At 33.5% G+C, this 22,833-nt stretch overlaps 1 protein-coding gene across 1 annotated transcript in view; it reads right to left on the minus strand.

The window, feature by feature from the left end:
• The window catches only part of LOC105621008 (RNA-binding protein Musashi homolog Rbp6), a 339,167-nt gene that overhangs the window by 45,110 nt on the left and 271,224 nt on the right, over window positions 1-22,833 (minus strand). Inside the window, exons 5-6 of the mRNA XM_012202485.1 lie at window positions 3,936-4,018; window positions 3,085-3,169 (exon numbers count right to left, since the gene is read on the minus strand). Of these exons, the coding sequence (XP_012057875.1) occupies window positions 3,085-3,169; window positions 3,936-4,018 (168 nt within the window). The remainder of the gene's footprint in view (window positions 1-3,084; window positions 3,170-3,935; window positions 4,019-22,833) is intronic.

Genomic DNA, 22,833 nt, shown 5'->3' on the forward strand with positions numbered 1-22,833 from the left:
ACGTTTTTTACTTTTACGTTAGTTAGTTATTATTATTATATATATAGATACGTTACGTTTACGGTTACGGTAGTACCTACTACTAATAAAAATAATATATATATATATATATATATATATATATATATATATATATATATATATATGTATATGTATATAGATTCACGTATGCATTTATATACATATAAATAGTGTCGAGCTCGTGTCTTTCCTTTTGAGTATCTTTATATCGTTTAGAACACAGAGTTCTTTCTTGCTTCGACATTATGAAATTTCATGAAGTCACTTGCGAAAAATATTCCGGAAAACGCGACAAATGAGAAGTGCACGTGTCGCCAACCATTTCCTGCGGGCTCCCGTCACGCTAACCGCTCTCTCGCCACATCACATCGCCGACAATTTACGTCGGTATGCGCTGCTAATTGATTTCCTTCAATTATTGCTCGCGTGCTCGCGAGGAGTACACGCAGCGAACCACTACCTGGGAGAAGGAGGAGAAAGGTTGTTTTTCTCTTGTATATTATTTCAATTTTTTTTTTGTTAAAATATTCGTAATTAAAACGGCCTCGACAAAGAGCGTTTATTATTGTTTAAACAAACGATTATTTCATTCCGAAAAAATATCCATTTTTAAAGACGTTCGAAAATACGCCACGAAACGCGACTATTTTTCCATATCTTCTATCGCGACTTTCAATTATATTACCCGATCTTGTCGCGTGACCTCGCAGACGACAATTTCTACGTTAGAGCTTTGTTCGCAACGCGCTAAAATTTCAACTAGGTTCTATCAACGAATTGACAGCCGCCGAACGACGAACATACAATCTCCATCGAGGACTTGTCGTTTTGTTTCCCCATCGGGGTGACCTGAAAATTGCTGCTCACCTTGTCTTTCGATTTCCTGTTCTCTCATTCCTCCTCTTCGTTGAAGACTCGATGTCGGTGTTAATTTCTACGGCGTTTTAATCGAAGTGCTTTTAACAGCAAGTGTGATGGGCACCAAAAATTTAATTATTCGATGTCGGTAGATGATTGAGATTTAGTTAGACATGACTTGTATAGGTACTATTCATCCTGCCTATCTTCATTAGTATGTAAAAGAAGATGTTTTTATATAATTACATTCATTTTCGAAAAATGGATGCTTTAATAATAATTATACTAATCTGACAATGTAAGACAAATTTAATTATTATTAACTTCTCAATTCTCAATACATCTCCGATTTTTCAATTTAAAAAAAATAATAACTCATGAAAAAATGTATTTTAAGAAAAACCGTCAAAATAACCTGTTTTTCTTTTGAAAAATCGAAGAAACACAAAAATTTTATTTTTAAATTTAATAATGTTTTATTGAAAAGCAAAAACTTTTTAAGATTTCTGCTTTATGTTTTATTGAACAAATTGTAAATTTATAAATCGAAAGATAATCCTATTATTCTTAAGATCACAAGATCTATATAAATTTTAAAGTTAAATTTTTTAATTTAATAATGTTTCTTTGAGAAGCAAAAAATTGTTTAAGATTTTACTTTATATTTTATTAATTATACATAGTAAATTTCACAATCGAAAGACAATCCTATAAGGAGATACGTTCGACGCGACGGCAATTTATTTGAGCATCATTAGGTCGTTTTCCCTCTACATTTGAACACTTTGTTTATTGTCCTACTATCTGCATTACTAATTATTTACGAAATAACTACCAGTCTTTTGCAATTGTCCGTTTGTCTCGTTGCTACATGTCTACTTTCTTCACTACAAGAAAATGAGGCCCCATAGGTAACTACTACGTCGATTAAATCTGCAATTCGCTATGCGTTTTCTTCTGCTTCTACGATCACAGTTTCGCCGAACATTACCAACCGCAAACAGCTCCGCGAAAATATCGCGTTCTCGATATGTATTTCGAACCGATAAATAAGAACGGTTTTCCTAAATCTACAATATTGCACTTTTTGAAATTGATACTTATCACGCTCGATCGTTTGATCACTGATTGGCATATATTAATTAATACTTTCGATTTCTTTCGTTGACTACTTCAAAACGACGAACAGTTGAGTCTCTCAATTGAGGAATGTATAAAAAAATGCTGTTTAATTCACTGTAATATTTCATTAAAAAATTACGCATTTATTACGAGAGACTAATCTTTTTCTCAGCAAGATTCCTAAAATCTTAATCAATAATAAATAAAAATAATAAATAAAAAGTTTGATTGCATTGATTTCTTCAGCCAATTAAGTCTTAAATAGATCCAATAAATACGTACATATATTTCTTTTACATGAGCGTACTTAATTCACTGAATTTCAAACTTTATAATTCATACAATCTAAATCGATCTATCCGAAACAACAAGTTTTTTGGCACGTACCAAATATTATTTTTAAGCAAAACTAAGAAAGACTATTGCGTTTGCGATTAAAAATTGTATTATTATGTTGTCCTTCGGGACAACATAATACAAATTGTAAAACTCATGACGATATGCTAAAACGAAATGAAAAAATCGCGACAAGCAATATAGAAAAGAAGGATGATTAATCGATTAAAATTAAACGAAATAATCGGACGTAAGTATGACACCCCCGGACGAGCTATAATTATTGCGGTCGCGAAAGGGGTGTGAGTATCGTTGGTCATAGGCCGATCGTAGGTATTGGATGGTAAACGGCGCCCATGTCGAGGCCCTGAACACCGAGGAGATCGCTCATGGAATAGGTGAGGGCAGCAGCGCGGGACGCGGCTGCGACCGGATGTGGCCGGTAAGAGGCCGCGGCCGCGGCCGCGGCCGCCGCCGCGATCGCTCGCTTCACGTCATAAACCGCCGCCGCGGTGGTAGCGGCCGCGGCGGCTGTCGGCGCGGCTGCACCGGCCGCGTACTGGTAAGTAGCGGCCGCACTCGGAGCTGCGGTAGCGACTATCGGAGCCAGCAAGTGATGGTGAGGAGGCCCGGCGCCGGCGGTGGCTGCCGCGGCTGCATGTGCAGCGGCAGCGGCCGCCGTCGGCAAGGGATACGGCGCGTAGCGATAGGTGGTGGGGGTGGGTGTCGCGACCATCACCAACTCACCGTATGCGCCTCTGCTGGCCGCTCGCGTCTTCGCCAGATTCGCTGGAAGCATCACTTCCTTTGGCTGTGCCTTCTTGCATTCGACCTTGAAATTTTAGATAGAACAGATAAAAGAAAGAGGGACGATATAAGAAAGACAATTCACTATCAATCATCTATTAGAAATCTGTCGAAATCTTGATTATGCATCGTTGTAGCAGCCCATACAGCACAAATCACTCCAGCAATATTGCAGCAACATTACAATGCAGCAACAATACAAACTTCTATGCTGTATGGGAGATAACGTACGAATCCTTTCTCAAGAAGTTAAAAGACTATTATTAAATTAAAAACACTATTATTATCATTTGTTGCTTATACTATTTCTGTTAATTATTAAGTAGATAAAAGTACTAATCGTAAAATTGATTTTTTGCTCAAAATTTCGTAAAGAAATAATTAACTATAGAGAGTAGAGTTAAAGAAAATATCGACTGGATCAGCGTAGCAAGCTTACTTCAGGATTATCGATACAAGGTGGCATCAAGAAAATACTTGACCGTCGTGAAAGAGCTTTTCGTTGTAGCGGAAAGTAAACAAAGATTTCTCTTACTAGAGGAACTGTGTACAGTTCTTCCCTTTTTCGTTTACGATTTCTCCTGCATGTACATTCCACATGCGTGTCAAATATAACTAACAAAGATAGACCTTCTCGATTATACAGAAAATTAATTTTGCTCAACATTACAGGCAGGGAACAGAAGGCAAATACCTTTTGACGCGACCTCTGAGGTTATATAAAGTAAATGGAAAATATCCTTTAGAAGAAGGGGTTTGTTCTACAAGTAGACTTCAGACTGGCTACTCACCATTTTGTTGTTAATTTCGTGGAAATGGATCTCGCAGACTTTGTCGACGACATCCTCGCTTTGAAACGTGACAAATCCAAAGCCTGAAAGAAAATACATAGACTCTTGTTAAATTTTTATATTTAATATGGTAAATTGAAATGACAAACAACTGTAGCGATATACATACATGATACAGATTTGATATTATTTTACTTCCGAATTTAATTTTATAATTTCTCACATTTTCCAATATTGCAGTTTTAATAAAACAAATTACAACGATTTTAATTATATTTGTTATTCATATAAAAAATAGATCGTATGCTATCACATTAGATGATAAAACGATAAAGTTGAGGATTATGTTATTTATTATAAATATAATGATATTTGACGTTTAATCAAATTAATCCGCATTAATGATAATAAAAAAAGAGTCTACGTAATTTTGAATTAGAGTAACCGGTAGTAGTAGAGATACGAAAGCTCTCCGATTTTGCTGCATATTCGCGGGGATAAGAAACCATCCCGGATTTCCATTAATTTAGCTGACGGAGTAAACGAGTCTCGCTTCTTCCCTCGTACCGCACGAAAACGCGGTCTGTAAGCGAAATCTCCGCGAAATTTATTTCAGCCAAAGACGAACAGCGGGGAAGGAGAGACAGCGAGCCAGTGAAGAGAGCCGTAACTTAATCAAGCATCAAGGGTTATTAAAAACTTTGCATTGCTCTCCGGGCGATTTTAATCTCGCCCTTTCCACGCGTCCGCGCCGGCGCTTCTCTCCTAGCTAGTAATTCAGCCTCGAGATATCCGGCAAGCGCGAGTTATACGAATCCAGCGGACGACGTTGTAGCTTAAGATAACCACGATTTAGTGCTTCCGTACCGAAAGCAGTTGCCGAAGCTGCGTTAGGTGACCGTAATTAAATGCATCCGGTGGTCAACCGGTAGGAATGTAAACTGACCATTCGCGATTCTAGTCTCGCGACTCCGGCTCTGTGAGGAAGTTAGCGTATAGTACGGTCAAAGACTGCAAAAATTATTTATTTTTATGTAATTTATTTCTTCTAATAGTGTCGAAATTGATATCGATAAAAGATTTAGATGTTTAATGATACGTAAGACTCTCTCTTATATGTTCAAAAAATAGTGAGTCTAATATTATAAGAAGCAATGATGAATTCCATCATTCGTACATGGCACTGAATTAGTATATGTTAAAGGTTGCTTTATAATAAAATATCTAAATGCAGTGGCACAATATAATCAATTTTAACAATAAAAAAAATATAATATATTCTGTTAAATGTGACATTAGTTAGACAAATATTTGTTTAAAATATTTATATGCGTTTACTTTTATAAATATGCTAATTTTATAGCAGTTTTTAATATATACTGCAATTATTTAATATATTTTAATGCAATTGATCGAATTCACTATAGGAAATAGTAAGCTTAGCAGATGGGAGAGCTGCAGAAAAAAGAATAATAAGTTTGTCCGCGTTGTTCGTACTTTTTGCATTCAAGATCTTCGCTTTCTCTTTCTTCAAAATACTTATCTTCTGAATATATATTTATCTCGTTTTAAATGCAATAATTTTTGAGGATATTAAACTAACAAACATATTTTATACTTTCTTTACAACACAAAATGATAAAGATTATCCAGAAAATTAGAATATTCAAATTTATTTAAGGTAAGAATTTAATTAGAATGTGCGATCGATCGAGGAAATAATGTTTACGATAGATATCGTACGCTTAACTGCGAAATAAAACGATCAGGCCGTTATTTCGGGAAGAAAACTTGCCAACGTTGAGACAATATGTGCGTGACACATTCAATTATTCAACGCTGACATCATTAATCGTTCGGCTTGTTCTCTGCCGGATTCTTTCTCTCTTACATCTTCTACGCTATCCGGCATACCCACTCTCATCTCAACCGTTTCGTTCCGTCTCGTATCCTTCTCATCCACCTAAGCTCCTCCTCTTGCTACGGGTATAGCACGAGTGATTAAGTTATAAACTTGGCAAGACGTCCGTTTGAGCGCGGAAGGGGCTTACTTCATTTATGTAATTTATAGTACTCTGCCAGTCTAGCTAACTCCACGGCACTCCCCAAGCACTCCCCTAACACAAAGGCCATGTCCTGACACCGGTAACATTTAACTACCCTACCTTGCCTCCCCTCCTCTCATTACTTTGACGATTCTCTTCTCGAGCGCAGCGCGGCGACGACTACCGTTGACATTCCTCGATAGCGTTCGTCTTTTCGACCATGTAGGTATTAAATAATCTCCCTTTAGGGATGCATACATCTTAAAACTTTATCAAAAATATAAAAAATTCATAGATTGCTCTTCAGTATTACTAAAAATCTGTATAAAATCCGTCCAATATTATGTCTGAATATGTATGTATATATGTAAAATTTGAAGACAATTCTCTTATTAGTTTAAACATTATTTAATTTTTTGTCAGTCTTTATTCTTATATAAAATTGAATTTTGTAATACTTATTTACAAATTTAATGAGGAAGTAACATTAAGATTTAAATAAAATTTTAAACATATATTGACTAAACAATAATAAATATTCATGCAAAAGTTTATTTGGATCCACTTATTTGCTTAAAAGTTATTGAAACTAGGAAAATGTAGTCACACATTTTTTTGTTCTTTTTGCAGTTGTTTCAGGATATATGAGTTAATATCAACATTTTTTTGGATGATATTAGTTGATATTAGCTTAAATTTTGGCTAATTATTTAATTGATATTTTTAGCTAATATTATATAGCCAAATATCCTCAAGAAAACGTAAAAATATTTAATTATTATGAAGAAAATAATATTATTTTTGATATATTTCCTCAATAAACAAATTCCAAAATCTTTAATAAGATAAAGTTTTGTACTTTTTAATCATCTCGAAGATAGAACACTTCAAGGCTATTATCTTCAAGTTCCCTTTATAGCGTCGAGAACGACGAGGGATGACCGGAACATAGAATGAATGTGCTAGCATAGTCAGCGATCCGCGGAAGACCCAATAAATTGTGAGTGGTGAGACGTTCCTCTCTCGACCGAATTTTCATAAGGAAATTTATCTATCGTGGTTAGGCGACCATAGTCACCCCGCAAAGCTCCATTTTAGTGCCGTAGCCAACGTACAAAGGGATGTAACCGTTTTCGATCGGTCGGCCTCGCAGAGTTGAATGAGGCGAGGAAAAAATGCGTGCTCAGCTGACCGATCACCTTTCATCGCCAGATGTGCCCATTTTAATAAAAAAAGCATCTCGAGATATCTTTCATTTTGTGCTCATGGTCCATCCTTTTGGCCTCCGAGAGTTCTTTAAATGACCTATAAGTCCTTTAACGGTGTGGAATTATCGTCGCAGTTTCTTCGTCGCGAAATTATGGCATATCCTTCTTACGAGGATGCAAATCGGAATATTTTATGGTTTTATAAAAGTCGTGAAGTTATAGCGAGAAAAACTATTTACGATCCGATTACAAAGAGAATGGTCACTTAAATTTATTATATTAGACCCAAATAAAAAGTTGGTGAACTTCTCATTATAGATAATATTATAGATAGAGTGATATCAAATTATTATTTGATTTATTGTAATTAATAATAATTACAGCATTTATATTGATAGCTGATGTAGATAAAATATATACTATTATTTAAACTTCGTTCAATTTCAAAAAAATGTATATTTTATTATACAGTAGATACTATTATAAGAATGTAATACTTGACAATAAAATTAATTATAGAAAAAAAGATATTTAATCTTAACTCAGTCAAGGGTCTAGGAAACATGTACATTTCATAAATTATAGGAACATGTTTTTTTTAAACAATTACTTTATGTAATTAATAAAATTCAGCTTTGGATGGTATTTCTATTCTATATTGTTCAAATTATATGAAAAACAACTATTGACGAAATTAATAACATTTCCATCGAAATTATACATCAAAATATTCAACAAGATTTCACAGATCCTGAGTGCATCCGCATGAGCAAAAAAAGAGTGTTGATGAGCTAGAATTAACGAATTAAGATTAACATTTGAAGAGCTTACATCAGCACAAAGATATTTATTTATCGTATTACACAATAGATATGTACAATGGAATGAAACGGGAGCATCAATAAGGAACATCATACGGAAACAAGATTTTTGTTATGTAACTCTACTCCGTCTTGCACAAAGAAATTGAACGCACACGAAGGAAAGAACAACAGTTCTCTGTTCTCACTATCGTCTTCCTTCTACTTGGCGGTATAACACTCTTCTTTACCCCTTCGCCGCCATCCCCTTCGACTCCTTGTTCCTATACTGCTTGTTCTCCTTCCGATTCTCGAGTATAATGCGACCCCGCCATTGTGCCGAGCGAGCGCATGTTAACGTTTAAAAGCCGCGCGGCGGCTGGCGAACGCGTTTCAGAATTTTATCGTGCATTGAGAATAAAGGTAAAAGGTTTCTTTCAAAAGGCACGCCGGCGGAACGATTTAAAACTTGTAAATGGATACGAGGAGTTAGACCTCCGCACTCTTTCCATCTTCCCTCGACCATACCCTTTCCACCTTTGCCCTCGTCTGCACATAAAATTTCCGCGAACTTTTGTTTGTTTCCCGCGATGTATTTACGACGCGGAATCTCGGTGATCGATACCAAAAGAGCTCGCAGGCAACGTAGTGACTATTTTATTTTTAATGTTGTTGGACTTTGATGGTTCGTTTTATGGAGAGTGCCGATAATGATAATAGTTATTTTACTGGCATGAGTTGCTTCATGTTGAGATTTAACACACTATAGTATCAGTCTTGCGATTCTATTGGCCAGCGACTTTATTTTTCCCAATAATAAGCTAAATGATTAATATTACTGCTTTCATTGTATTAACATCATCCAGTTGAGATAAATTTGATAAGTCAAACATTCTTGATAAAAATAGTATGTAAATTTAATAGTAGAAGTAGTTATCCTTCACTTCCTTAGAATTTAGTACGTAACGTCGTACAGTTCTTATCGATCATAATATAATAATATTCTTCGCAAATATATTCAATAATTATTAATATTACGACCATTCTATTTTTATGTCGTCAAACTTTGATGACTTATTTTACGAGCAACATCGATAACGTTCTTTTAACGTAGTTCTAATATTGTAAAGAAAGTCATGTTGAGATTAAACAATAAAACTTCATTATTAATTTTCTTTTATTTAATGTAATGTTCGACGATAATTACCACGTTATTAAGTAGATCCATCTTGTAGAGAACAATTTATTTCATCCATAATTGAGTAAAAATAACATTTGTAAACTGACAGTTATAATTTTTTAATATAATATTGATAATAATTACATTTAATGTAATTAATCCGCAATTAAATACATATCAAATCTCTCATTTACTTATGTTCTATTCTGAACCACTAATTAGCCACGCGGCTGGGCTTCCAATTCCATCAAAGGCTATCATTATTAAACATGTATCATTATACCCGATTATCGATTAGGCATTTCAATATGTACGACACAATTACCAGTTAGGGTGTCAAGATGGCGGAATACAGGTGCTGAAATTAATTTCAAGCTTCTCGTTTTGCCATGACCTTAATCACTCCTCTCTTTGAGGTGATAATAACCTAAGTTTCAAAGTAATAAGGACGATTATAGGTGTTCCTTCGTATCATTTAATAATTCTGTCATGAAAGTTCCTCAGGCATAGGATTTACGTGCGTAATCAATCGTTCAAGCACATCAGCAATATTGTATGCTTTATCTCCTTGATATCGATACCGATGTTAAGCTCGCAGCAACAAAGATGCCTGACGATCAACTAGCGTCTTACTGTGTAATTAGGCGTATATTACGCGGCTATCCGGCTGTCGATTGAAATGGCAATAAATCAAGTAAACCACCCGAGAACCAATTTGCACCCCAACGTACCGTGAACCTTCCGTAATCGCCTTCTATCGAAACGACTATAATCTAAGTTTCCGAAACAGCGATCGACACGGCCAGATAAACCGTCCCGTTTCTCGAAGCGCGATTTCTCATACGATTCGTCTCCCACAAGTCGCGATTGCACTTTGCGATTGCCACAGTTCGCTTTATCGGCCGATTGACTTTTCCTTTAACACGGGATATCAGTATGTTTCCGGTTTCTTAGTATAATAATCGATTTCAAACTTGTTTTCTCTATTATTCCAGATGCAGATTCATGCAGAGAAACAAGTCACATCATTTCCTTACTTTAAAAATGACTTAAAAAAATGTAGCTTTCGAATTATTATCTTAAGCGAGTAAAAATTATTCTATCAAAAGTAAACTAATTTAACTGAACAGTTCGTTCGCCAAATAGTACTTGTATCGTTTTAAAGAGATTAAGTATAATATTTTCTATAAAGTGGCGCAAAATTATAAGAATTTTGAGTTATGTTGTTTTTGTAAATAAAAAAAAGAATCTTTTGCACAGGTGTAGACACTTAAGACAGTTGTATTATATATATTTATGTAATATCAAATATATTTACGTATCATATACAATAATAATTTGTTTAGAGAATATAAGATTTTGTGATTATTGCAAATAATATTATCAGATAATTCTAAAGAAAATTGCATCATAATGAATGTAGAATAAAAAATATCATCATCAAGTAACATAGTAGACATAAATCAAATATCAAATATCATACTTTTCATAGAATTTCATGCGCACCGCAAATAGTGCATGAATAACTCGTTTATTCTGACCTATTTATTCCGCTTGCAACTGTATAATAATCTCATTATAATGCTCTCAATTTCTAATTTAGTTAATTTAGTTCAATACACAGTTGATAAAACGATAAAACGAGAATAACGAACGATGACTGAATATCTTTGACCGTTGTCGAATACGACTTTTAAGTCGTTTCCTGAAGGAGAGAGACAGTCAGTAGTAACGATTATTGCTGGTCAGCCCAGACCTGTTCCGAACAGGAAGTTAGTAGCCAATAAAGGTCCGCAGCGCGTTACTGCTGATCGTACACTCGAGTTACTGAGCTTTCGTTATGGTCTCTACGGATGTAGTCGCCCATAACCGATTAATATGTTATTGCGTATGAACGCGGTCTATAGACTCTCTCATCGACCGCGATATCGGTAACGGTTTCTAAAGTTCCTATGACAAGCTCTAAATATCTGCCATCTTTCCGTTTCTCACGCGGTGTTTTAATACGTAATGATTATTGGATGAGGGACATATACGGCTGACATAACTCCGCTGTTCTAAAAGTCACATTGCAAATGCTGTGGCTGACTTGCTGCGATGCAAATTGCAAGGATAAAATTCATTTTTTAATTTTTTTTGAAAGAGGCAAGCTCGGAGCAAGCTCGGAAATAATAAATATATAGATTTTGAAGAAATCTCGACAATTGTTATTTTATTTATCTCATAACCATAAAATTAAAATCTTTGAACGTCTTAAATGTTTCCCATGTAAAAATGTATTAATGAAAAAAATCTATCGTCACACATTAAGTAATGTATGATCAAAATTGCATTGTTATTAAATTATTGTTATTAAATTATTATTATTAATCTTTATGGGAAAGCCATGATAAAACAGTGTCATATTTTAAAGCAAGAAATATAATGAAATAATGATTCGAGGTATAACAGATTTTATTTAAGAAAAAGCTATAAGATTTTAAAAATAAATCCTTGCTTTCTGAAAATTAATCATATTTATTACCTAAAAACTGTTTTTTTTTTTATCAATCTTATTAAGTATTTTGAAATTATGACATTTCGATAACCTCAATGTAAACAATTTAAAAATAAATATAAATAGTTTTAAATATAGGTTTTATGTCTCTCTCTCTCTCTCTCTCTCTCACTCTCTCTCTCTCTCTCTCTCTCTTTCTCTCTCTCTCATCGCGGTGTAGACACAGTCTCTATATAATTTAAAATATCTCACCGCATAGAAACCCCACGAGGTATCAATGTCTCCAAGTTTATTAACAATTCCAAGCTACTGAAATTTGCCAGAGTAAGTTTGCTCCCAAAGGATAACACTTTTTCGACGTTATACGGTTCTAAGTTATATATTTATATATTTCGAAGATACACTCTCGACTGTGGAAAATCGCGTCTTATGCCACCGAGAGCGTCTTGAGAGTTAACGTGTTGGGAATATTAAGCGGGTTTATATACTAGATTATGCACTTTGAAGATTTTGTCATTTGGTGATCATTATCTACATTTTAGACTCTCTTCCCTTTCTCCTTTCTATTCTCTCTCTTTCTCTCTATGTTTCTCTTCCTATTATCTCTGTCTTTACATCATTCTACCCTTCTCACTCTCTGGTGTGGTCTCAGTTGGGCTGAGTAACGGATATCAACTTGTTGATTTACCGTGCCAACCACGAAGCTGCGGTTCTGAGGCGTCCGAACTCTCTTGGCAAGCCATCACTTTCTAATAGTTACCCTAAAACTCATATACAGCTACACCGATCCATTACTCCTTGGCATCGATCAGCGCTACAGTCCTGCCGTGTTTGAACCACCTGGGTATTCGTCGTTACTAATCCCTGAATTATTCACAGACAGGTATTATCACACATTTCATGTGACATCCTACGTTAGGGGAATACGAGCATGTATTAGAAGTACATATTTTGAGATGTTCTATATGTAGATCTTTCTATATGTTCCTATGTATAATGAGATGTTCTTATGTAAATAAAATACACTAATATGTAATATTCTTTTTGAGTTGAAAATTTCATGGCAAATTTATAAAGACAATCTGATTTTTATAAAAATATGAAATCGTTTTACCAACATCATTTTCATAATTAAATATTTTTTTGTTTCCTTTATTTGGAATATCATCATTTGAAATTAATTAAAGAATAATATTTCAATGTTAATTTATATATCTAAAGCACATGATTCAAATTCACTACGATCTTTTAAATTTCTTCGTTACTAGATAAAAAGTATAAGAAAAAAAGAGAGAGAAAGAAAGATTAGAAAGTTTTAAATTTTTATACAGTATAATAAATATATCTTTATTTCAAACTCATCAAAGTACAATACATGTTTTTGAAGATATTACGAAGCTTATGAATTCTTTGTTCATATCGACAAAACTAATTCTTCATACACATGCGTAAATATACTTCATGCACAAATATACAATTCATTGAAGTGCATTATAATTTATATCGCCGTTAAATGCAACAATGATATTATTAAGAATCTGCCAGAGTCAATACATAAATGTACGTGAGTGTGAATGATGACAGACAACTGGGCGTAGATATTACAACCTGCACGCCAAACAAAACACTCGAAATCCGTTTTTGCTCGCGTTTGTGCGGTCGTTCCTTGTGAAGTTATGCCGCTATAAATTTTCGGAGATGTCGCGAATGAGTACCTATATAACCGTAGATTGTTGGAGTAAAAAGACATGGGAGAGATGCTTCGTTTGCATTTACTACATGCTGATGTAGTAATTTCGACTATGCACGTGTATTTTGTTGCATAGCATGAAAAATTATTTCCACTTTGTCGCAATTAATTTAATAAATATATATATAAAATTCAGTGTTTAGAATTATGCATCGTAAATAAGTATTAAATAATACATACTTAATTATAAAATATTATAAAATTTCGCAAGTAATACAAAATAAAAAAACTTAAAAATAATAATAATATTTAAAAAATAAGATAATTGAAATTTAAATTATCTAGAATCTAATCGAATGTGAATAAAAGAATAAAAAAGAAATATGTTTCTAATTTTATTATAAAGATTTCAGTAAATTCACTGTTATATGATTTTTATTTTTAATCTTTTTCAATCTAATCACGCTAAAAAGAAATTTTACGACGTCACTGACGGTGAACTGATTACGTGAGAGACGTAAAGTACAATAATATCTGACATTCGGAAAGGATGTCACAGTGGTATCTGCTGAACAAAGCGATGGCGGAAACGCGTGACACGTTAATTAATCACTGTTAATTAGATGTAAGTTTCTTAGATGCAAGTCAACCGCTTTTTGCCGCCGTCGGCTGACAGGCTTCATCGGGGACGAACGGAACTGCAAACTGCACTTTACCACATCTCGCATTTTGCTTAGCACGCAGCTGTGCTGGCGTCAGACGTCGGGCTCGTTCTATCTTCCCTTACTTTGTTACCCCCCTTCGAGTCCTTCGGGAAGGGGATTAAGCGAACGTACCAAATTGAGGTGCTTAAGTCGTCAAGAAGGAGAGGAAGAGAGGATGAGGGATTGAGAATGTGTGTGCGCGTGCGCGTGCGAGAGAGAAAAGTAAAGAAATTAAAGGAGTGAAGTAAGATGCAAGAAGATTAGACGAAACTGTGTTTCCAAGCTGGATTGTAACTTATGGATACGTTCTTTTGACTATGAAACTCTGATTTCTTCATTAATGATCAAACTAAACGATTGAAAGAAAATTCGCGGATTTCTGTAAAGTTAAAAATTCTTTCAGTTTTAAATTCAAAAGCACTATTGCTAATAAAAACTTTACGCTTAGATCTTGTGAATACAAATAATTTCACACCTACGTAAAAATCAAAATCGAGATTATTGAATAGTCATAATTTTACAACAACAAGGATTATAATAGAAAAAATGTAATAACTGATCTGTTATGTAAAAACTGATCTGATAATGCTGTGACTAACAACTAAGTATTAATAAGCTGGTTCGTATATTCTTAATAAGCTGGTAATAAGCGATAATAATTTCGATAGTACATAATCTCCTGGTTCGTTGATAATATCGTTGTAATCGCATAATTTGTATCTCCATAATCTACCCTCTACAATTTCCCCACTTGAAATTTAACACCCGGGGTCAGTTAAATGGCCCATACAAATTTTCGATCATTCCATCTAACTCATTTCTATCTTTTATCTTTGTTTTTCCTCTACCTCTTTCTTGGACAATCTTATTGACCATTGAAAATCATGGCAAATTGCGATCAGGATGGCTCTATAAGACATAATTGAACGGAATCCCTCTCTACTAAGGACACCATCATTCGACAGAGCTTGCTGTTCTCGATCTTCATTTAGTAGGAGCGAACAAAGGAGCAAAAAGAACCAGTATCTTCATTCTTTTACCGTTCTCCTTTTTTGCATCTTTTCCATACTTTCTCTCAGGTATTCGGGTCGTACCCGAAAAGCTCCACCTACATATCGTATTTGTCAGGTGCCTAGAAAGGAAAGTGGAGCACCATTTCGTATGTAAGCCACACTACGGGTTCCTTCCCGCGAAAATTGTAACGATTTATTACCACCTTCCCTCGCTAAGAAATGCCAGCGACGCGAAACGCACCCTCATACAGTTTGTTACGTAATAGCATTTCCCTTACTGCCTTCGACAATATTTCGAGAATGCTAAAGATATGTTCACCACTCATCATAAAAACTTTTGTAATCTTGAAAAAAATATATATATATATTTATATATATAGAGTATTTTGTTTTATATGTAAAATTCTACATAATTTCATAAATAAATTTTTATAATGAAAATATAGAATTTTTCATATAAAGTAAAAATTTATTGATTTATTTTTATCTTTTCATCAACTATTGTTGATATTGTTTCATTGATTTTCTGACAAAGAAGATGAAATATTTACATTACTTATAAACATTTGGATTGCAGATTGAATACGCTGAAAGAATAATAAAACAAAAGCTAAGTATTTATTTGTTAAATATTTTTAAGATCATATTTTTGAGATCAAACAAATAGCTAAATTGTTTCCCGTTTTATATATTAAAAAACTTGGTAAAAATATTTCAAGAAATTTTGAACTTAAAGAGCATTTTCACTACTTTAGTATTAATCTGTTATAATCTAAATTTTTTCATTTTTATTGCCAGAGAATATTGTTAATTCTTCGTGATCAAATCTCCTGAGAATGTTTAATGTTAGTTACACAGGGAGCAAAATAACCCCAACACTTTTAATTGATTGCCATATTTACAGCTTTTGTTCTCTAAAATCATAAAAATTATTGAACGTGCTTTAATACGTTAAATGTCATGAAGATTATCGGTGACCAGCACTTTGTTGATAGCACCATGGAAAGCCGGTAACTGGCGATATCAAGATTAATAAAAACACATAATTCGAATAAATGTCAATATTTCTAAATTTTAATACAATATGTATCGTATGATAGATTACAGATTCATATGCCTTGGGCAAGTTACGTAACGTTCAACGTATTAAACATTGTAGAACATGGAAATGCAGTGGCTTTTTTTAAAGATTTTAATTTTACCTATTATATTAAAAAACTTACAACTTAAAAAGTTTTTGAGAAATACACTTTTTACTAAAAAGAATTATAACTTTTTAATTTTTAATATTTTTATTTTTGATAAAAATTTATGACTCTAAAGATATGACACTTTAAAAAAAAAAATAGTGCAATAGTCCGCGTTTCAAAAAAGATATTTATTCTGAAGAATAAAAGAGATCATTTTTATAAATAAAGAAATGTGAAATTATTGTATAAAAGAGTATTTATTTGGTATAAAAATATAACATTTTTAGGGATATAAAGCCTCAAGCTTTTTTGGGATCCCGTGGACTTTAGGTGACCACGAAAGGTTAAAGATGCAAATGTAAATTTTGCAATGTGTCGGAGTTATTTTGACATGTTTAAAGGAAATACATAACGGACATTTGCTAGCTTTCTAGATAATTCTTTCGATCATTCTTTTTAAAAATTTGATACGATGGTACCTAACTAAATCCTAGAGAAAAACAGAATGTAAATTTCATTAGAGCAGTACGGATAAATGAATCAGCACGTATGCGAACTGAATACAGATATTTTGTGAATATGAAATAAATGTAAAATTTTGATGCGGAATTCTGATGATGCTTTCGCGAATTGCACGTTGCATTTTCGAGTTCAATACTGTCGAACGGAAATGAAGAAGCAAGTTTTACGAATGAAACCGCCGAATTTCTTAATCATAGGACGTTCCGCTTATTTTCATATTCATCTCTTAGGCGGCAAGCTCTGTGTCGAAGAGAGTACAGTTGCCATAAAAGGATCGAGTCTGGCGAATGAGAAATAGGGATGCAGATGCTGTCGTGATAGAGCGAGAACATCTTCCCGCTCGGTAAGCCTCTCCTTATTGTAGCATCTTGATTATGAGCAATAATGAGGGCATCCCCTCGCCTTAATCAACGCTGGTGGAATGGGTCGTTGACGGCATCTTCGAGTCGAATGTCGAGCGCAATTCTCAATTCGTAGCTTCGCCGAAATAATGAGTCTCGCAATCAGCGCCTAGGAAAATGTTTACGCTGCAATTACCATCGCACATTGATCCGCATGCGAATTTGTAGGCGCGTCATCAATGAATATGTACAGATATATATGTATACGTATAATATTATATATATATATAATAATATTTTATATATAATGTGCGTATGTGGTATATTATGCATTCTATAATAATCAGTTGATAGTATCACGTTGCTTATTAGTAGCAAATTTTGATTATTATCATGCAAATTATTTAACACTTTGTATCATTGAAAATTAGAATAATTGATTAATTACTTCTCATTTTGAAAAAGACTTATTAAATAATCTAATATAAATATCCAAATATGAAGAGAAAAAAATAAAATATACTTCTGACTTTTATAATTGGAAGATATAAATAATCTTATATTTAATATTTTTTCTAAATTTTTACAATGCTTATTTCAAAGATTAAAATTATATAATTTTAATAAATCAGGGAACTAAGATTAAAGTCAGTATATATCTAATTTCACATTTTCTTAATATAAGAAAGGTCGATATTTTTTAAGGTGACAGTTCTATCATTATACTGTGATATATCAGTAATTTATTTAGTTTAAATGTTCCACGTTTTTCATAATTTTTCCTTATAAGTACAAGTAATTCTATTTCTCTATAGACAAAAGAATTATTTTTAAGTGAAATGTTTTGAAGTCACGATAGTGTCTCGACATACACAACTTGAGCTAATCTACCATATGAAAATCCAACGAACACTTTATCGAACTTTTCCGCTTTTCCAATGTGAAAAACGGTGTCTATAAAGGAACTGAATAGGGACAAAAATCTCTCCATCAGATTTGTAAGATCGTAAAGCCTTCGCTACGTTGTTATATTCTACTCTCTCGGTTTTCCTCGAAACCGAGATTTTTATCGAAACTACGAAGTTTTATTATGAAATAATAAAATATCTAAGACTATATCAGAGCCTGTGGGCTTTGATTTACAGTTCAAGTTTTATCGTATCAGGTTGAAGCAAAATGCAGGAAAGAAAGAAAAAAAAGAGTAAGAAAGAAAGAGATGTGAATAGCTGTGGTCTTACCCGGTAATATGGCGCCTTACATTTTACATTAGAAAGTTCAAGCCATTTCCTGACGTCGGTAACGTTGTCATAAGTCGACGTGGAAGAGGGCGATAGAGGAAGAAAGAAATGATCCGGAAAGGAGACAGTGGCGCGATTTTGAAGATGTATATAGAGCTGTATTTTGTCTTTTCGCTATCTTCTTGAAATCTTTGCATGACACAGGATAGATTTATACTCAATCAATTTTAGATTCGAACGATCGTTCTGTACAGCAATAAAAACCCCCTAAATGCTTCTTCAAAGATGTCTCAATAGAGCATAAATGTGAAAAATCACTGGTAAAATATAGAAAATTATAATTCCGTTCTCCATAAGTCTTTACAAAGTGAAAATTAGTTTTTTCTTTTCACTTTTAATAATGATGGATTATACAATAAGATAAGATGTTTCTTAAAATCGAGAAATATAGATGTCGATATTATGCCAATTAAAATTTAAATCGTAAATAATTCTAGAGGAAATTTGAAAATTTAATATAACTTAATCAGATACAGGATTTATTTCGGAAGAAATAAATCTGTATCAAGTGGAAAGCGAGCCTGTAAAGACTCGAGTTGATCAAGTGTGTAATAAAATTATATAACTTGCAATAGACTCTTTGTGTTTATCATACCATAGCTATATATTTCATTACTATAACAATTTAATGTAAATTTTTAATTTATTGACTATGATAGCTCAAATCAATAGTTGCGTTTATCAGTTTACACATTAATTTAGAATTTAACTTTGACTAACAGTTCAAGTATTCTACCAAATACTGAGAGGTTTTATTTAGATATTTCGACCTTTCAAATGTTTCTTTGAGTTATGGGTATAAGCATGGATTTGAGCTTGAAGATCAACAAACATTGTTAATTTTGTGAATTATCAGTTATACATTAATGAAAGTTCAAAACGAGAACTGAAATGTCTGTAATAGTTATTAATCAACTTGTATTGATTCTTACTGGCTGTTTTTCACTTGAAAACTTAATTCTTAATTTTGAGATAACATATGCTGTTCAATTTAGTTTCTCATAAAAGCTTTTAATATTGTGACGTTTCTTTTTATCACAAAAGTACATTAATTTAGAAGATTAATTTTATTTAATGAATAAATAGCATTATTTATACATCTGCCTTGTATGTTAAAAAATGCAAATCGGATACAAAAAAACATAGCGACTTAAAAAATATATATTTTTTTCTCTTACCTCACAAAGACCGATTCTTTTACTCCTTTAAATTTACTGATCGAATTTTCGTTCGATTTGCGGAAGTTTTTACAATATGCGCGAATTCTCGTAGCATCGTAAAGTTACAGTATTTCCTTCTGCCTCTTTCTTTGTCTTTCATTGTGTCGAATCTTGTTTCTTCTTCGTTTCTTTTGAACAAGACTTTATCGTCAGGGCATTACGGCTTAGCAGTGTCTTGAAAAACTTTCCAGTTTTCACCAAGCGAATAGCGAGTCGAAACCCTATATAACTCGATTAGAAGACAGAGAAAGAAATGTAAGGAGAAAGAAGGGACGAAGGTATATAACATCAGAGTGAAGAACAAGAAGAAGAGTACCTTCAGTTCAATTATTGGTATGCGGTTGTTGTTTTATTCTTCTTATTTATATATCTCTCTTAAGTATTTCTCGCAATTTCGCGAGAAAGATATACAATATGTATATAAATATGCTTCTCTCTATTTTTTTTTAAATATAATGTTTCACAACGTCACAACGTGATTAATATTTCTTTATAATGTACAATATTTTGTAGCTAGGATTATTATGATCCAAAATGAATAGCTAAACAAAGTACGCGAAGAAATTAATTACTCTGTAACGACCTTACCAATCTTAATGCAAAAAGATCCCTGTGGTCTAGAATGGATGGTTAACCAAAGTACTGGGTAGGAATTAATTACTCTGTAACGTCCCTACCAATTTTATTACGAAAGAATCTTTATGTTATACAACGAATAGCTAACTGAAATAACCGACAAAGATTAAGGACTGAAATATCGCTAATTTTCATAAGAAATTGGTTCTTCTTGTGTGTTATTTTACACTTCAATGATCGCCCATAAATATTGCTGTGGAGATATATTTTTAACATAGGATTATTTATTTTCAAAACGCTTACAGTAATAATTGTAATTAATTAAGATTCATACAGAAATACATAAATATATCATCATATTTGTGGATTTTAAAAGGACAAAAGTAATGAGCGTCGGCTAACTATTATACGATAGGCTGTCAAATTTCAGTTAAAGAAAAATTCATTTCAAACTGCTTACAGAATTTGTAATTAATTGGATACTCTCTATATGCCGACTAATTGTAAGTGAGACACGCGTGGAAAGATGGGCATGAGAAAGAAAAAAACGTAACGTGTGTGGACACGACAGGATGAACGGGGAAATCGAGAGTCCATGGGGGATTTCCAACTTAATAGAGGTAGATACTCTAGCGGCACGCATTATTCTCGTTACGGAGTTGAGGTTGAGGTTTATGGCATGGATGGTTATAGTCCGTGATAGCGGTTTATACCCGGCGTTGCTGACTCTGACCAGAATTGACGGATGCCGCGAGCTATTGCTTCCTGTCCGTTTCTTTTCGTTTCTTCCTTTCGTCCTTGTTTGACCTATTGTTATTCTCTGTATTATCGCGAAACATCTATTTTCCTGTATTCCACGAAGAGGCAATCTTAATCCCAGAATGTATTAATAAACTCGATTAGATTAATTAATGTTGTTTACTCCGATAATCTGAGCTTTCCAAATTATAATCCTACCTTATATATGTATATATATATACATTGAGAAAAAGATATTATTTAAAAATTTATTTGGGAGAAATATATTTATTTCACCGAAATAAATCTTTATTTATATACGGCAAAATGAAACTATTATTAGCAAATAACCCATCATTTTATTTTTTTTACAATTAATGAGATATATTTCACAGAAATGTATATTTTGTTATCACAATCAAATTTTTTCATAACTAATAAATATTAAAGAAAATGTCATAACATTTGTTTTGCAATGCTTCAACATTTTTCTCTCACAAGATATGTACATTCAAGATATATATTTTAATTTTTATTACCGCATTCGTTTATTTTAATTTCAATTTTATGGTCAATTTCTGTGGGGAAATGTTTAAAAATTCAAGATATATATAAATTTATATAAAAATTGACAAATATTTTTAAATTTTCCTTTTTTTCCAATTAACAGTGTACGAACCGAAAATTTATTTAATACTTTTTTGTCGCGAGGAATGTCTGTAAATGTTTAATACAGAGATATTTAGTAGACAGAACTAATATCCTTTAACAGAAATTTCAATTAATACACACAGGTGGAACCGTTTTATGATACTCCTTTAAACTGAAGCGTTCGCGAATTGGACTATCGCGTAATAAAAGTTAATTCGCTTTATTTATTAACGCGCACGCAACGCGATGCATCCGCTTGTGCTTGATCACCGACAATAATAATCATTATCGACCGCGGCGTTACAATAGTTAATTGCTCCCTCGTTCGATGAGGTGAGCGTAGATAATAACGAATTACTATAGGAATATCGAATGAAGTGTATTCCCAAGCGCCGTTTAAGCACCGCAAATTATTAATTACCTTCGTTATAATCGGGCCGCGGGTGGATCGTGGTGCATCTATAAATCAGGGTGTTTCTCCCCCACAGCCGGTGTTTTTCCACCCCTCGGAAACGATTAAAATGGCCGGCGATCAGGACGCAGTGGAGGGAAAGAGGTTGCAGAAGCGAGGATGAGACACGATTGGTGCCAGAATAAAATAAACTGCTCGTATAATTCCTGTACTTATCGGAATTTCTCGTTTTTGAAAATATTACATCCCTTATATAACTTGGAACAGAGGAGAAGTAGGGGATGAGGGGTTAGAATTGCAAGGACCGATAGGGCGAATAATTCCGCGATTGTCCACCAGCGTTTCATCCCTTTGTGTCTATCCGAACACCCTCACCATTGTCTTCGCTGCTTCCCTTGATCTCATTTGTAAGCATCTTCCTGGCTGCATCGTTGTAACGGTCCGTAGAACGGCATTACATTAGGCCATAGTGGCCGCAGTAATCTCAGCTATGTGTATCCATTTAGCTCCGGGCATACAGTACGGCCTATCCAGTGTAATCCGAGCTTAATTGCCGGTCGAATCAATGCCATCCGCCGTACATTCGATCCTCCCTATGGTCTCTTCTCCCTCTCCTTCGAATCGAACTTATTACGCATTGTACTCTCGGTTAAGAGTTGTTGCGACGAAAAAATAAAGAATAATAAGAATCGATAATCGAATGATTCTTGGAAAATGATCGTCTGTTCTAAAGTTACACGTCGCTAAATTACATACATTGATTTAAATGTTACTATAATACACGAATATAACTTCTTTCTCTTATCAAATTCC

This window comes from Atta cephalotes, assembly GCF_000143395.1.
Source record: "Atta cephalotes unplaced genomic scaffold scaffold00031, whole genome shotgun sequence".
NCBI lineage: Eukaryota > Metazoa > Arthropoda > Insecta > Hymenoptera > Formicidae > Atta > Atta cephalotes.